The 17,840-nt window shown below is 38.6% G+C and overlaps 1 protein-coding gene across 4 annotated transcripts in view; it reads left to right on the top strand.

Moving 5' to 3' along the window:
- The window catches only part of CDC14A (cell division cycle 14A), a 66,805-nt gene that overhangs the window by 13,978 nt on the left and 34,987 nt on the right, over positions 1-17,840 (top strand). For 3 of the 4 annotated variants that reach the window (XM_075710016.1, XM_075710017.1, XM_075710015.1), the window contains exons 4-5: positions 6,225-6,317; positions 14,324-14,403. In XM_075710016.1, the coding sequence (XP_075566131.1) occupies positions 6,225-6,317; positions 14,324-14,403 (173 nt within the window). The remainder of the gene's footprint in view (positions 1-6,224; positions 6,318-14,323; positions 14,404-17,840) is intronic. The other variant, XM_075710018.1, reaches the window with a different exon arrangement.

Below are 17,840 nucleotides of genomic sequence, written 5' to 3'. Positions count from 1 at the left end.
GCTGCACAAATGAAACCATTCTGCAAGTTGATTCACGCTATCTGCTGCTTCCAGGGGCATGCTGACTTCAAGTCAGGTAGTCTTAAGAGGAAGTTCTGCAAATTGAGGGGTTTGTAGAGTTGCTATAACCTTTTGGAAAACAAGTGCTTCTAGTGAAAATTTACATTGCTTCTTAATACAGAACGTTAGTTATAAATAAAAAAAACCCTCTAGCATTTCTAATTTTGAATGCCTCCGTTCGTATTGGGAAAATATTGGATTTGCCATTTCTGTGTTAACACTAAATAGGGCTTGTAAATACATTATCTTATCTCCCTATTTTCCAGTGCCACTGTCCCATCCAAACACATGACCAACGATGCGCACTCACTAGGAATCTCTCTTTTTTTTTTACCTTAATTCTGCTGTTTGTGACCGTATGTTTGGGTTGTTAAAGACTGTGGAGAATGCTTGCTCTGTGAAGTGGTTACTCCAGAGGAGAACCGATAATAAACCTCCTATTCTCACTTTCACTGTGCCTATGAGAACTAGAGAGATTAGTTCTGTTTTTTCCAGATTCAAATTGAGACTGTGATCAGTTTGGGACCTGAATACAGGCTTGCATATCACTGTTGAAGTGTATCTTCATGGTTTGATAGTTGAACTAGAACGCCTTCAAAACTGGACCCTAGGTACCAAGAGTTTCACCCATAAAACAAAAACACAACTAATACCTCAGGACTTTTTATTTTTAATGATGCAGTATTAAACAGGAGTGTCTCTACAGTCTTTATTCTTCTTGTAAGACCATCATCTGCATTGAATGAGGCAAGCTGCTCATCATAAATGGCTTGTAATCACGATGGTATAAAGATTGTATACTATAATGGAAAAAATACACAAGGGAGCCAAACTGAAACTGAATTAGTAACTCTGATGCTTGCAGGGTTGCTTTAGCAAACCATGATGTCATTTTAATGTAACTTTTATACTTTTTGAAAAAAGCAAACACTTGTGGTGCTGGGTGAAGAGCACAGATGGTCAGGAACAGGACAGAGAAACCTCCTGCAGATCAGCTGCAGCCTCAGCCGGGAGGAGGTGCAGTTTGTTGCTGCTACCTGACCAGAAGCTAATTCCAAATGGGTTCATTTAAACTACTAGTGCATAATAGGGAAGGGTAAACTGATAGTGCAGCGACTTGAAAGTAATACTTGAAATCAAACAGCTAAAGCGTGGAATGCCACCAGAGTGGTACAGAAACTTGCCCATGAATAGATTCCAGTCTGGCTGATTGGCACTGCCCCTGAGGTAGGCCAGTACCTGCTAATGTAAGCTTTGCTCTTGTAATAGTTAAAATATATGCCAGCATCTCTCCTAATTTAGATACTGTTTGCTGTGGGTAAGTAGGCTTGTAAGACCAAATCCCAGGGCTGAAGCATGCATCTGATATGTGCTGTAGGCCTAGCTACAAAAGGCGACTGCTCAGCTTCACTAGTTGAGAATTCTGCATATACAGTTTCTACCCTTCTACCCCTCACCTTCTCATGTCTGTCCTTCACAAGTGGCCCCAAGAGGATTCCTGAGGCCTGAACTAGTGTGTGCAAGTAGTTCATGACCTGTGGCTTACCTGCCAGCAAGGCATTGAAGCAATGAGCAACTGCAGCAGCAAAAGTACGGTAATTCTCAGGTGGCACCAGGGGGACGGGCGGGCAGCCCATGATCCGACTTCCAGAGCTGGGAAGTGCCAATTGGACTAACGACACGGAGAAAGGGTCCTGCTGGGCAACCTGCTGCTTGCATGCCCTTGCGTTAGGGGTGACCATGCCCCGTGACCGACGGCAGGAGTTGGCTGGTTATAGGAAGTCAAAGGCGCTGCAGATTATCGTTCTCTGCTGTGGGAGGGTTGCTGTTGCCGTACTGCAACACTTTTGGGACCCTGAGGCAATCACAGTGCTTAAGCCCACGTGACTCCTGCCGTGATTTTGGTGTATACCTGGTTGGGTATGCGCTTCATGTACTTCTCTTAGGAAAAGAGTCTTTAAAAGAACCGTGGCACAAAAAAAAAAAAAAATTCACAAAATGTGATGGTTTTTGTGTGCATATGGTGTCTCAAAAGGAATTTAAGACTTAGGCTTTTATTAAGTTTAAAAATTCTATGAATAGGAACAGGAGAAATGAGAGTGTAAGATCTCATTAAAACAAACAAACCCCACAGACTTTCCCTCAAAGTCTTCCAGCTGTATCTGTTTCTGTTTTGGGAGAGGAATTAGACATGCAGGCAGTTTTCAGCTTTCCCTTCTCCTTTCTTGGGGGACAGGTGGGGAAGGAGAATACTAGACCAACATTTTAAAGTAACCTATTGTAAGTTTATGCTGACTGATTTTAAAAACAGTAAGTAGTTCTGTTCTGAAGAGCTGAAGAATTTATTCAGATACCCATTTGCTGAGAAAGTTGGAGGTAAAGTCCTGGTTATGCTTTACAGGAAAACCCTTCTGACCTTGTTATGTTTGTAATGTTTTGATTGCTGATTGCTATGGAGATGATCTTGACTAGCCAAGTTAACAGCAAGAAAAAATGCTTGGCTGTGCTATCTTCCTACTTGTTCTTTGAATTTTGTTTGGGGAAAAGAAGCTTGACTAAGCAACTGATTCATTTATGAAAGAAATATTTTTTTTCTTCCATTTAAATAAGTCTGATTTCATAAAAACTGCTTTAAAAACCTGCTGTCTTTTATGCGTGTGTAGCTTTACACGGTCTCAATAAATTCAGAAGCAGGGGTAATCAGAGAGGGAGTGTTGCCGAGATAAATGATGCAAGAACCGAAGATTAAAGGCAGGAGAGGGAAGGTTCTGGCAGGCTTATGAACTGTGGGGTTAACATTTCTTGTATGCTAACTGTACTGCTGCTCAGTCGCAGAGGGGGTTTGGTTTGGTTCTGGTTTAGTATAAATAAAGTGCTGGGCATTCACGTGGAACTATAGCAATTGCAAGCATCTCCTTTAGGACAGCTTAGATTTTGAGGCAGGTTGTGTGTACTATGTACGTACTACATATATACACACACATGCACACACTTTTATATATATATCTATAAATAGTATTTGCATTGATCCAGGCTTATTAAACACATTGCAGTAATTTCTTGCTTGAACAATGCAGGTATGTTAAACCATATCCATTAAATAAAATACTGTGGAATAGTCTGGTGATCTAAACAGATACCAATCTCGTAGTTGTCAGCAATGGCACCTTCTAAGCCTGTCATCAATTTCTGTGCAGGAAAATCTCTAGAGGTCTTCAAGAAACAAGAAATGATCTGTTATTAAAAAAAAAGGAATCTTACAGTGAAAATAATGTGTTCTGGAACCCTCTCATACACCCAATCAATTAGTTTTATCACCTAAAACAAAATGTGCCACACTTTTCATATAACTTCTGCTTTTAGTTCAAAAGATTGTCTTTGAGTATATTCCTCTAGGATGTAACTTGACAGCTACTGTTCTGTTATATTGTTACATTTTTGTCTTCTAATGATGTGTAAAACCGCTAAAATTTTCTTACCCATAAAGAAAAATGGCTTTAGCGCTTCATAGTGTGTGCATTAGTTTTGTTTCAGAAAAAAGATTATTTGCAACTATGTTATCTCTAACTACAGCTATTCTGTAGACAACCTGTATTGAAAAATTCCTTGTTGAAATATTTTTGGTTCTTTTGGGTTGCGTGCTACCTAAGGGAACGAAAGCCCTAATCCATCCCGGTGGAGCTCTGGAGCTGCAACAACAGTCACCTTAAAGAACTCTCTTTAACACTCGTTATCATTGAACCTAGCCAAAAGAATAGCTTAGCTTATTAAATGTGGTCAGAAACCAATATTTTTTGAATAGATCATATAGCTTGGTATAGATATTGAAAGTGTACTGAGTTGAGAATTTGTGTGTTAATGTGAACAGAGGCATTGCATTGACACTTAAGCAAACACTGTAAGACTTGATTTTCTGTAACTTGTGTGCAAATCAGTGGTTTGTTTTGCAGCCTTCTGAAAAGTAAAATCCTGATGCAGTTTTCCTCTAGTTGCTATGCTATAAGCTGTTAATTAATGTCGGTTTCCAATTTTGTGTTAGAAGTTTTAGTCCAGATTCAAAAAACATTTAAATATTTCAAATAGCAATATGGCTCATAAGGATTAAACCCTTACATTTTGAAAATGAAGCAATTAAATGATATTGCTTTCATTTAAACGTTCTGGAACTTTTAAGGTGAGCTGTCCCTTTTTGGCTACTTCAGGTACAAAAACGACTCAAAATTTGAATGACTTGACATATGCATATGATTAGAAAAATCCATTTGGTAAAATAAAACAAGAAATATGGTCTTATTACATAGAACTTACTTCCAGCTAGCTAGCAGAATGTGCTTTTTGCAGTTTAAAATGGTGTTTCAGGTGAACTGTAAACTGTTGCAAAGAACTTTGCTTTAAAATAAGTAGCAGTCAACAAGTTATAATTGAAGTTCTGTCACTGTTGCATAACTACTGTAATCTTATCCCACCTACACATCATGGGTGGAACTGCAGTTAGAGAACACTAAAATTAAAAAAATGAGGAGGGGGAAGAAAGGAGGGATCTTAAAATACTGGGATTAATTTTGTCAAGTTTCAATAATGATTGAATGCTTCGCTAATTAAATAACTACTTGTGCTTTGTGTGTTTGCATATACAGTGAGGGAGATGTTGCTGTTGGTCTCAAGATACAACCTCTTCCAGTCAGCAGCAACCAGCTCTCAGGAATTCCAGTCCTCTGTAGATATACTCAGCTGCATTAACTCTCACTCCTTTTACCTGTGGAAGTTGTGGGTAATGAGACCAGACTGGAACGTGCAGTTAGAACTGCCATTAAAGGTGCTATTTCGGGGTGGGGGGGGGGGGGTGGGAGTAAGAAGCTCGCTGTGATACATATCTTGGTTTTCCCCCAAGTTTATCAGCTATTTGGGTTTTTTGCAAAATTTGATTCTGTGGTTAAAGCTGTCCTAAAATTTGCAGCAAGATTTAAGATGAGAGTTGACGTCTACAGATTTCTGGAAGTGAAATACAGTTGGCACTACTTAAATAAATAAAGCACAATTCTGCAGCAGTTCTGTTATCTCCCACCCCCAAGTGTCATCAGTGGCAAGAGTAGGGGAAAAAAAAGTAAACTAAAATTGTCAGATCGGAGTTAAAAACCTGAAGTTGGGTAACAGCAGCACTGGTATAAAGGCAGTTTATAAAATGTGCAACTTAAAAATAGAAAATGCGCTTCAAATATTTAGAAGCAGAATCCAGTATGTCTGTTGATGACTTCCTCAAAAAGTGTAGTAGTACTGTAGAAATCTGTCAGGAAAAACATGAGTGATAGTGTTGCAGAACATAATGAAGGTGTAGCAATTCATGAAGCTAAAAAAATAATAACGCAACAAACTGTCCAACTTGCCATTTTTAAGTGACAATTTTATCTCTCTCTGGCTTTAAATAGTTTTGCTGCAGTTTGTCATTATTGCTCTTTTCTGGTGCTTGTTGGTCTTGTTTTCAATGGGAGTTTTGTCCACAGGATTCTGACAGAGGCTTCTTTTCTTCCTAAAGAAAGAAGAATTGCAAGTGTTACTAGTTTTGTCTCTGCCTAGCCTTTTTTTCAGGCTTTTCACTTGTGCGCTCGTTTTGGTTTTTTGTTTGGTTTTTTTTTTTTAATAAATTCTTGCTGCTGAAGCTTTCTAAAGGTGTCTGTCACCCCGGTTTTAGGTAGTATAGATGGAAGAGTGGTGTTTAACTTATAAAACGCCTGTAAGATTGATTGCTTCAGTTTTTCTCTTGTCTTCTCCACGGAATTATGTGCTAAAGAGATTTAACATATAGGAGGGTGCTTTAGTCTGAAAATTTCAATGTCTTTAAGCAACGTTCATAAGCTATTGTTCAAATATTTAAACGTGGGAAAAAATCCAGTATTTTATATCGAACATTTTGGTTGAACTGCATTTTATAGGATATTTTCGTACAGCAAACTAAGAGATCTGCCCTGATACAGTGGCTGTTTCCCTGCAGTCTTATCTATCATGTAAGAAGATTGTTCATGGTATCAGTAATTTTTTCTCCTTTAATTTTAAGAGTCTCTCTATAGGAATTTTTCAGTTTTGGAAAAGTGACTTTTTAAAGTATTTTTAAAATGTGTTCTTCTCTCAGTAAATATGCTGTCTGTTTTTTTTTTTTTTTTAAACAGTATTTCAGTCTATCAAGAAAGAAGATAGTGTACTATACCAGTTTTGACCAGCAGAAGCGAGCAAATGCGGCATTTTTAATAGGTGCATATGCTGTAAGTATTGTTTATCACGTGGATACTTCTAACCTTCCTTAAGAGACATCTGCTGCATGTAACACAGCATCTCAAGGGATGGTCCTTTAGGGAGGTGGGCAGATTGTCGTTTGATTCTTTTCTAAGCTGCCTTGGAAAATTCTGCTGTGTGAGTTTTAGGGAAGCCCCGTCTTTGGCATTTAACGCCATTTACTGCACAGGGAGTGGCTTTGGCAGGTCATGTGCATGTTTCCCATAGGATACCATTTTCTTGAATGTCAAAAATGCAAACCACAAACTTGCCTCTAAACTTGGCTGTCTTAGGATTAATGGCTGCTCATAGCAGTAGTGAGATTCATACTGGGGAGGAGAAAGCTTATTCTCACAGCCTTTCTTAAAGTTACTAGACCAGAGGCATAGGGATTATTGGATGGATTTCTTTTCTCAGTTAATTTTCATAGCCTACCCAGAATGATGGAAAAATTGAGGTATTGCAGCCTTCTAATATTACAGACAATATGCAATACATAGGGCTGTCTTAGTTACACAAGCCTAATTTATTATGATATCATGTAAGTTTTGATAGTCCCAAGCTGACACTTGCACAGCAACTTTTGTGTTTTCATGGCGCTGTAGCTCAAACTTCAATTTCACCTTCTTAGTCTACTGTCCAGAATTAGAGCCCGCTTGTAGAAAACTCAAGAGAGTCTTTGCGATAGCATGTTTTATGCTGATAAAGTATTGAAACTAATAAGCTGCTTGTCCTGAGCTGACATCCACGTGGTCAGCTGAGTTCTAGAATTCTCTGGTGGGTCAGGCTTATATACTGTGTGAAAGCTGGTGTATTTCTTTCAGGCCTGAGGTGCTGAAAGCAAAGCTCAGTAAATGCAGATGATAATATTGAAAGAATTTAGCTTGCAGATTCTTGTATTTGGAAAAAATGTTTTACTACAAGTGTGGGGATAGTGTGTAAATGCTCTTGAGAAAGCAGATCTATTTAAATTTAAAGATGGAAAAAAATCGGGGGTAAGTTCAAATTTTAAAAACCTTTGGGTTAGATTTTTAACCTTTGGGAGTAGACCTGATGGAACAACTCTGCAAAAGGAAGAGTAAGAACAAATGAGTTAAACTGTTCGAAGTTTGTTAATGTTTTTGACAGTACAAGGCTATATTTAACAATGCTGGATTAATTTCTAATTCTGTGTTTTATATTCTGTTTAAAGAGCCTCCAAATTTGATAGTATATCTTCATAAGCTTTATTGTCCCTTCAGATCCAAAATCTGTCCGAATTGTAGCATCTTCAGTAAGGATTCCCACACTGTAGTTTGTAAAGGAACTTCAGTCATCGCATTCAGACTGCTTTTTGTTTTCTGTTTTCATCATTATATCTCCAGTTCCGTTTTTGGAAAGATCCTCTTCATGTTTTGAAGCTGGTCTAATTAAGCCCGTAGCTAGAGAACGCTCATCTAGCACCTATGTAGATTACAGCGTCCAGTTGCCTTCACTGGATTGCCCTCTTCTGAGCCTGCCTTCACCTTCCGATAGATCTTAGGGAAAAAGTAGGAAGGGGATGAGGTTGTCTTTTTATTCCCCTTGTCCAGTCCTTGTTACGTGGCTGTATGTGGCTGTCGTAGCTAAGCAGCTGTTCTCTGTGGATAAGGGGTTCAAAGGCCCTTACCAGTATTAGGTGGACCCAAGGAGGGAGCGCTGCTGTCCGCAAAGAGAACTTCTGGCAAAGCCAGGCTGTAGGAACAGGAAGGTAAGGAGGTTTGTAAGGCGCAAGACAGAACTCCAAGCAGAGGACTCATCAGCTAAGTAAGACTATGCCATGTTTACACTATTAAACTTAAAGGTGGGAACAGTCTGGTGTATTTGGTAGTCCTTACTTGAAGGAGCTGCTCAGGAGCTGAAGCTGGAGATAGGGGCACGCACTGAGCGGGGAGGGCAGCGGAAATCCCTCTAAAGAGAGTCGGGAGGGGGAGCACGTAGTGTGGGTACCGTGGCAGGGCTGCGTGCGCTCCATGATGGCTATCAGGTGGCCCATCGCATAAAGAGCCGGTAGCTTATGTGTGCGATAAGGTAAATCAGTGTGCCGCGACTGCGTGCACATTGAAATTTAACCTTTGCCTCGCTTGTTTTAAGCTGCTTATAGCTCTTAACTGCTAGCATATGCAAGTGATCCACATCTGCATTTGATAGTTATTCTCCTGTCACACCAGTAGATGTTTTACGTATCTTCTGATTATTGAAGATAGTATGTACCAAAAATAATTCTTTACTAATACAGTGTTACCAGTACAAAAAGGTATTCGTTCTCTTGTTGAAGACACCTTATAGTCACTTTCCAATTCATCTCAATTTAGCGTAACGTTGGAAAGCAGTTTGCACAAAGGTGTCCAATATGTTACATAAGTATGTCATGCCAGAATTATTTCCATAGATGTGTGTTCCTAAACGTGCAAGTGGTGCGGGAGTTCATTCGCCTTCTTCTATAATGATTGATACTAATGACAATAAATTCTTAAAAAGAATATATATTTATTCTAAAAAAGTTACTTATGATCTACCTAATAATCTGATTTTTTTTTTTAACTGCAAAAGTTAAAGCTTTTATAATCCAGGCGTATTCATTTCACACTCAAGAAACAATATTTGCCTTTTTGGAGTGTTTTACCTGTAAATGCCATGTTCAGTCAGATGCGGTAGGTGTACACTCTTGGCTTACATGATAGGGTGGTTCCTGACCTGAAGGAATCTAATCATATCCTTCAGTAAAAGAACTGTGTGTAATCAGCAATTTGATCTATTACAATTTAAATATCTCAATTGTGACAGAAATAGATGTACTCTTTGATTTAAGGTCTTCTAGATTTTATGTCTTTTCTTCGATTATACAAGCTCTTTGAGATCAGGAAGTCTTATAGCTATGAACTCTACCAGTGTGTGAAAGTTAATTGAGAAGGCTTGTTTTATTTGTCCTGGTGTTAAAATATTAAGTGTAAAACAAAACGTGGAAAGCAGTGGATCAGGTTCTAGGAATGGGTTTCCAGTGGTGATTATGCAACTTGGATTGTTCCACTGAACACCTTCTTAGACACGTGGAACTGAAATACCCTATAGCTATTGAAATACTTCAAGAGGAGAGTCATAAGTTTAAGCGAAAGTTAAGTCTTAAAACTTCATTTGCAATAGCTTGCCTGTTTGTAAATTGCATCTCTGGAAGAAGCATTTGCTAAATTTCAGTTTTTACAATGGACTTTCAATACATTTGGGTGAATCGTGTCCAGTTGCAAAATTACTGTCCCTGCTCTTAAGAATTCTGCAAAGGTTACTTCTGTCACAGAATTCAGATTAAGAAGAAAAAAAAATATTTCAAGTGTTACAAGAACAGAGCAACACACAGACTTCTCTGGTCTCAGAGAGGAGTTCCGGGTTCCTCCTAAATGGCCAAGACTACGACAGGGACTGCTCTGCGATGTCAGAAACAGGGTGCTACTGGGTTTTGCAAAGTCTAACCAGGCGCCACAGAGAATATTTTGAAGCTAGTATTGCTTTGCTTTTCCCTTCATCTGTTTGCAGACTTAATTTAGTTGGTAGGGGGTTTTATGTAGTCTTCCAAAAAAGTTAATTTTAAAAAAAAAAAAGTCTTTTAAAAATAATTTTAAAATAGTATTGAAAGTACTTTCATGTGTACCAAAACTGAAGTAGCTGGGATTGACTTGATTTGTCCCTAGTAGTTTGTAGGGGAAAGAGGGGTGAGAGGGAGTAGGTTTAACTGAATTATGCTGAAGTGATGACGTGAAGTCCCCACTTGTCATCAAATAATTGATTCTTGGAGAAGTCGTGAAGGAGAGTGCATTTTCTCCTGTCTGATAACATATGGATGAATTGGGGGCTGGGTCCCTCTTTCCATATTCTTAAGGTATGTGTTATGTTTCTTTTCTGGTTGGAAACCGAGAAACTCTCCTACCTGGCTGTGTACTCTGCTCTCCAGTAAGGTTTGCGTTCCCTGGGGCAGGGAGCAGAGCAGGAGGAATGCTACTCTGTTTGTACCGGGGACTGCTCTTGTACCTCTAGAGAAACAGGGCAGGGGGAGGAGAGAACAGATGTGTAGGAAACTTGCTCCTCCTGGTAAACCTTGAGCTTTAATTCTACCCTTGTAGCAGACAACTACTAGTTGCCTCTTGCAGTTCTTCAAAGATCAAAGCTTGATTAGTGGACCAAAATCTGACTTTTGAGCGGTCCTGGTGAAACATAATGCTTTCATACCGTGACAGGCTCTGAAAAGAGATCCAGTGAGCTCTTTTTGCTTTTCCTTGTAGATAGCAGATGGGCTGGTCGTATTTCTTTCTCACAATTACCTTAAGTGTGTATTTTGGTAGTAATAGCTTTTATTAGACTTCTGTAATGCCAGTAAGGGAGAAAAGCTGTTGAGTTCTTAAGTTTGTAATTTTATCACAACAAATGACATGGGTAATAGCAAACTACTACGGCATGTTTAGTCATTTGCGTGCAGGAGTGTCTTTTCCTAATTTAAAAATATAAATTAGACTTCTCGGTCCTACCTGAAGTTTTAAGGGTTTGTTCACTTGCAATGTAAGCATATCGCACCCCTGCCCAAATCCGTAACCCCTCCCTTGGAGGGTCAGCAGGTACAAAGGCTTTTCAGTTACTCCAGGGTGTACAGCCTCTTTGCTGTTTCAAGCAACACCTTTCTTCAGGTTGCCTTAGATTGCCTTCACAGAATTCTAGTGATGACTTAGCAGCCGTAGGGTGGATCGGCTCCATATACTTCTAATTCAAAAATGGCACGTACGGGTGGGAACAAGATGAATCCAAGTTGTATTTGAAATATGGGTGGGTGTTAAGGTGGACTTGCAAAATACTACTTCCCTTTTTGTTCTGTAAACTTTGTAGGACATATGGTATGAATTTTCTTGGCAGTGTGTATGTGGCCAGTATTGCTAGATGTCTATGTGCCTGCGTAGTGTCCCAACTGTGGAGAGCTTTATCTTTCAACCACATCATTATTCAGTGAGTTGAGAACATAAGAATGAAAATGTCAGAGGAAAAAAAAAAAAAATTGAAACTTTGCGTTATTTGCTGAATCTGTTTTTTACAGGTAGCAGCAGTGCCACATGTTATGAGTTAGAATAGTGACAGTGGGGTAAAGGGAGAAGAACCTTGTCCCTTGTAAAACAACTCTTGTAAGAGAATAATTACTATCTGGAAACTGACTTTTTTTTTTTATAAAAGGCTTTTACTCACATTATTTCTTAGATACAGGTTCAATTTATACAAACTATTCACTACAGTTCACTATGGGCTCTTTGTGTTGGTTTTTGGTTTTTTTTCCTTGTATATGTTGCAGAATGAATGCACTCTGAAGATTCATCATAAGTTTCAGTTGCTGAGTTTTCATTGATAAAGATGAGTCAGAAAGCGGTCTCCTGGGTTTTTCTTAATGGATATCACTACTTTTTAAGTACTAAAGACATGTACTGTAGTGTTTCCTTCTCCATTATCCTTCTTCCTTCAGTTACCGTGTTATTCTTGACATCTGTGATACTTTTGGTTTTTTCAGGAGCTCTGTTCAGTGTTTCTTTCCCTCTCCTCTTTCCTTGTGTGTTCTTAATATCTTGTTTCCTGTTTCCATCCTGGTGTCTTCATTAGGAGCTTTTACGAGCTTTGTGGACACACAACTAGCAGTGTTTGGTTCAAAATGCCATGTAGACGTGTCTGTGTGCAGAGGCAGCTTTGAAGTACCATAACTTCTGTGAAATAAAAACTGCAGCATTGGGAAAACATTCATATAGTACAAATTTGCCCCTGCTTCAGATTTGTGACTCCCCTCTGTGTAAGATGGAAACTCCTCTTTTGCTGGAGTCCCCTGAACTACCTTCTAAGGATCTTTTGGCTATAAGCAGGAATTTAGGCTTTAAATGTAAACTAATTGATGTGATTTTTGACATTAATTGACATGAATAAAATCAGTATTTTTCTCTGAAAGATACCCCCCACCGAAATCTAATGCACAGGATGCGTTGTTCTTAAATGCAAAACCTTTGTGCTGGGGGGGACTGTAAAGGAAATGTAAAGGAGACTTCTTTCACAGACTAAAAGAATCTTTTACAAAGGGCTGTGAAAACAGAATAGCATTGCTATGCTGCAGCAGTTGAAAGCATGGAGTTGGTGCCATTAGTTAGCAATCATTGCTGTAGACAGACCATTACAGCTTGGGAAAAAAAAAAAAAAGGGCCTCTCCACTTTTCGAATTAAGTAAATACATATATCCATTAAGTAAATCTCTGAATCTCTTTCAATATTCAATTACTGGTTTGACCCCAACAAAGAGTCCAATAATTGAGGTAGAAACAATTGTTCTGATAACACAGAATAAATGGAATGGGTTTTTTTATATAGAAATTGTGGTCTGTTTTGATGGTGGAAGATTTCAGGAAACCTTTGCTTTCAGAGGTTGAGGAGGGAGGAATAGGGAAGTTCACGCAAATACAGGGACATTAATTTTGAGAAACCTGTAATTTGGGCACTTGCTAAATGAAGCAGCAACATTGACACTGCTTCAGTATTGAGATTTAACATTCGAAGATAAGTGGGGTTTGCTCCTCTTTTTGGGTACTGATTATACTGATAGACGCTATCAGCATGACCGTGATGAGTGGAGTAGCAACGTTGGAGGCTGAGACCGAAATACAGCTCCGTGTCGGGGAATTGATCTTTTGAAGGCAAATCAGTTTGTGTAGAGGGTTTTGGTCCAAAATTAGACCAGTTGTTCAAAGCAGTGAAATAGATGGTAGTTGAAAACCAGAGATGATTCTGGACCCTCTTTTCAGTGCGCCATGGCAAAGAGTTTTTCAGACTGTTTTACCTGAGTCAATTTTTTTTGTTTTATCCTTGTCTTTTCTGTCTGCCTTGTCCATGCTTGAGGAAGAAATGCAAGAAAATTTACCTACCGTGTTGACATCGTACAGAATACTAAGAATCCCATTAACTTGAGATATAACTCTACAGACATAAAGCAAATTGCAAACGTTCTGGGAGTGACCACCACTTAGCTATATTCTCATGTGTTCAAGATCAAAAGTTGAATAAATCTTTTAGATCAGGAATTAGCCTATGTCTTGGTTAAGAAAATAATTATTAGAATACATTCGACAGTTAGATGTGTGTAGAGCTAAAAAGCAGCCATGTAGATGCTGGTTGTAAGGTGAGTTGGGGGCAAATGGCTAGGAAAATCGTGTGGCTTTGTTTAGAAAACATGTTTGTGCATGTGAAATATGCCGCTCCAAACTGGTTGAAATCTTTTGTTGCAAATAATGCACTTGCTTAATATGTATTCCAGGTTAAATTTATTTTGGGACCAGTTTTACTGTACAAATAGGAATTGAAATGCAACAAGATGTGCTTGTATTCTAATTTCTTAAGTAAGCAAGCTGAGCTGATAGTGTTCAGCGACAGCAGAGTGAACCTTGGCTTAGGGTGTTACATTAACTGTATGGTGGTCTCATAGTAACAGGCTCAGCTTGTTGAGTTGGATATTTTTGCTAATTGGTAGTTTGATATTGACAATTAGGAATCAAAAAATATTTGCGTTGAAAATCTTCCATCAAGCTGTGGTGGAGAAATGTTTCCTTTGTCAGCTGCTGTGATAGTATTTTGACTCATCTCAAACTGGACAGAGAACTGCTAGCATAGATGCTGATTTTTCATCTAAGTATGATGTAGAGTCTGTCTTAAATTCTCTCAGTTGCAGCAATGTGATTTTTTTTTTTTTTTTTTTAAGGGGGGGAATGACACAAAACAGAAACCCCAGTTTCTGTTGATTTCTGAATCTTTTGCTTTGTGTAGGTATGTTTTTTCTGACCTATAAATGTCATAGGAGTTGGTCATAAAGCAGTATAGTATACATACTTAAGAGTTTAGTGGGCTGGGGGAAGCGTACATGTGATTAATGACTTTTCAGGCTCAGGGCTTATTTTTTTTCCTCTCACCCCACCCGCTTTAGGTAATATACTTGAAGAAAACACCAGAAGAAGCTTACAGAACACTTTTGTCTGGATCTAATCCACCATATCTTCCATTTAGGTATGTGAACATGAGAAATGGGCCTAACTTTTGTGGTTTGGAATTTGCTAAATATAAATTTTTGAGATTGCCTTCCCAGAAAAGGGTTTCATGTCTGATACAAATGTTGTATCAAAATGACTGATGTCCAGAAAAAATATTTTTTACTTCTGGTGGAATTACTTGCTCTGTGTTGGAATAATAAAGCCATTATGATTGATCTAAGTTTAAGTAACACTCCCAGTCTTGCAAACTGTCAGGTTTAGAAAATAGTTCTTAGCATGTTTGTGATTTAGCAATTAAAAATTTCTTTATGATATATCATCTTTTACTATTTGGAAGTAATTCGAATCTTTTAAATTACCTAGTACCTAACCAGCTAGACTTACATGAATGAAGAGGGTTTTATGCTGTTACATTTGCTCTATTTTACAGAACAAGTACTGATGTTCCAGTTGTTAAACTGCTTTGCCTTTCTGTTTTCAATGAATCATAGATCATTTCTATCAATCTGTCTTTATACTCTGTACTAAGGTCATACTGAGTTTTAGCTATCATGCCTATCTAATACAGAGACTTCCAGATTTTTTTTTCATGGTGTGGACCATGAAATACCCTTGTACTTTATGAATGAAAATACCTCACGCTATTCTTAGGCAAACACTGGCAATAATAAGGCGGCTGCAAGAAGGTCAATGTTCTCTTTTTTTAGGGCAGTCAGTGTTTTATAAGAAAGTGTTTGCTGTCAGCCAATGCATTTGTAAATGCAGACCTACCTTGTCTGTATCAAATTCATCAGATTCTACAGCCACTCAGCAGAGGAAGATCAGATTGTCTCTCTTCTCATAGCTTGTACAGGAGCCAGATACATTAGAAACTATTGGGATGGTAGATTTGTACGCGAAGACCAGTTTGACTTCGAAATCTTAAACCATCAAACATGTTTTTAAAAAGGTATCAAATCAGTCATAGTTTTTATTGGCAGATTTTATACATTCACCTGGTCATCAATAGCTCTCCAAAGCCCAAGAAGTTTACTGAGCTGTTGATATCCATATTTTTTTCAGCTAATTATAAAAGATAACTTGGTACAATGCATAAAAAAAATGAGCTACAGATGTTTTTTAACATCTCCAAATTCTATATAAAACACAGGAGTGATGATCTAAGTTAAACAAAGAATAATGTATAGTTTTCTCCACCCTTTAGATTCTTTGGTTCTTGATCTTCTCCCAGTTTGAAATAATTACATTGGTCCTCTCCATTTACAGAAGGTTCAGCTATCGGAAACTTGCTACAAGAAGTTCTTTGAAGCAAACTATTATTCTGACCACAGAAACGGTGCCAATACATCTTCTGTCTCCTTATCATTTTTGGGAAGCAACAAGTGAAATATATCCTGGCAATATTTCCCTTCCTTCTGGGGATTGCTGTGTAGCATTTTAGTGGAGTGTAAAACAACCTGATTCTCCCTTTCATATCAAATTCTCAGTGGTTCAACTTTGGCAGGAATATTTCTTTCATATAAGAGCTTTTAATATTAAAGTGACTTAAATTTTTCAGAATCTTAAGCTTAGTTTATTCAAAACTTGCTTAAAAAGCGCAACTTCTGTTAGTAGTGGAAGATGTGTGTTACCTGAGAATAGCTGTATTTTGTTCACTAATTAAAAAAATTTACTGTTTGGAATTACAGTACATTGCTATGTCTTTAGCTTCCTTTCTCCCCCGCCGAAGTAAAGATTGAGGTGTGTAGAAAAGAGGTTCTGACAAAGCAAGGAATCTTAGTTGTCAGATCGTAAAATTTTAAGACAGAAAACTTGGGAGGAACAGTGTGTTTGCAGAACAGTCTCATATGACCCTATTTGCTCAAACCAAAGGCTATACAGGACTTTGCCTTGCAACCAGTTCCTTGTAATAATGAAGATGCTGATAGTAGTAATAATAATAAAAAAAATGCTATTTCTGCCTGACTGGTAGGGAGCAGTGAAAGTAGTTGGCTCTGTGGTTTCTTGTGAGGCTGATAAGAACCACAGTAACAAATTTAATGACACGAAACAGTTTCATTTGAAGTGTTAAATAATTATTCAAAGCAAATACTTGTAGAGTTTGAATTCATAAAATTCTATTCCAAAATAAGAATAGTTAGCTAGTTAGCTACTCTGGCATCAGCAAAGGAGGGGTCAAAAAATACAAGAAACAGCAAGATTTTCTGAATATAGCTTTATATTATTATACAAAGAGCATTTCATGTTTCCCAGGGGAGAGAATACTAACTGAAAACATGGAGGAAGGCAATGTCCAGCAAAGGGACTACGTAGTTTTTGCAGTTCGGGTTGTCGAAATGATTAGAAAAGTATAACCGCTTCATTCCATTTGGCAGCTTCAGGAGAAGAGGGCAATAAATGTACAGAGTAGGCAGTCTTCTGAAATTAACTTCTCTGCAGCCTTTGTCCATGTGTTTCAAGCCCTGGGTTGCCGGGAGATAAATGATCGGCTAAAACTAAAGCTTTTTTGGGAGGTTGTGGGGTTTTTGTGGTGGGTTTTCTGCGGTGTGGTTGGGTTTTGGTATGTTTTTTGGGTTTGGCTTTTTTTCTTTTTTAACGCAAAGCTTTGGCTCTTTTAGAGGGCAGGAGGGAGGCAATCTTCTGGGGCAGAGCCTTGCTATTTCTAGAAGGAATATGGTGTTATGAGCTTTTGCTGGAAGAATTAAACATCTTGATTTCTTGAGCGTTCTTTCTCATACAGCGTGGGGCTGCAAAGCACTCTAGGTTTATTTTGGAGCTGCTTTGGCCTGTGTTGGGTCTTGGCACTGGGTTAGAGCCTAAGCAGATTCCGTCACCTGCGGTATAGTTTGTCCTGCTGGGAGAGAAGGCTGTGTAATCCAGCTGTATGGGAGGTGAGACGAAGAGGAGGGAGGAAATAAACTGAAGGATTCTGACAAGGTAGGAGGCTAGGTAAGAAACGGGGAGTCTGATAGGTAGGGAGGGGATATTTGGGAGTTGAATTCGTGGGAAGAGGCTGGAATAGATACATAAGGAGCTTAAGAATTACTGGGGCTGAGAGAAGGGCAAGTAGATCTGATGAGAGCCTGCAGTGGGACAGTCTAGATTAGCTGGGAATGGGGCAGGAATAATTTATTCCTCTTCCCCTGGTTTTCCAAGGCCTTTGAGATGATTTTCTCCCCTTGTCTGTTCTAAGACATTTGAGACGTCTCTGGTGCAAAATATAGCATGATGCAGAGGCTGAAGCAAATGCATCTGTGCTGGAAGCAGTAGCACTGCCTTAGGTAGTAGATCTGCGTGGCATCGAGCTGTGCTGTGAAGAAACAAGTTGGTGCTCTGAGAAAGTCTGCGCTCCTTCCACATCTTTAGTGTCTTGAAAAGGACTAAAACGACTCTTAAGTACAATGACAAACATAACCAAAATGTCTTACCTCTTCCCTCTTATTCTAAGGATTA

This window comes from Pelecanus crispus, chromosome 5 (assembly GCF_030463565.1).
Source record: "Pelecanus crispus isolate bPelCri1 chromosome 5, bPelCri1.pri, whole genome shotgun sequence".
NCBI lineage: Eukaryota > Metazoa > Chordata > Aves > Pelecaniformes > Pelecanidae > Pelecanus > Pelecanus crispus.
Note: the sequence above shows the minus strand (reverse complement) of the source record. Positions and strands in the feature narration are given on the sequence as shown.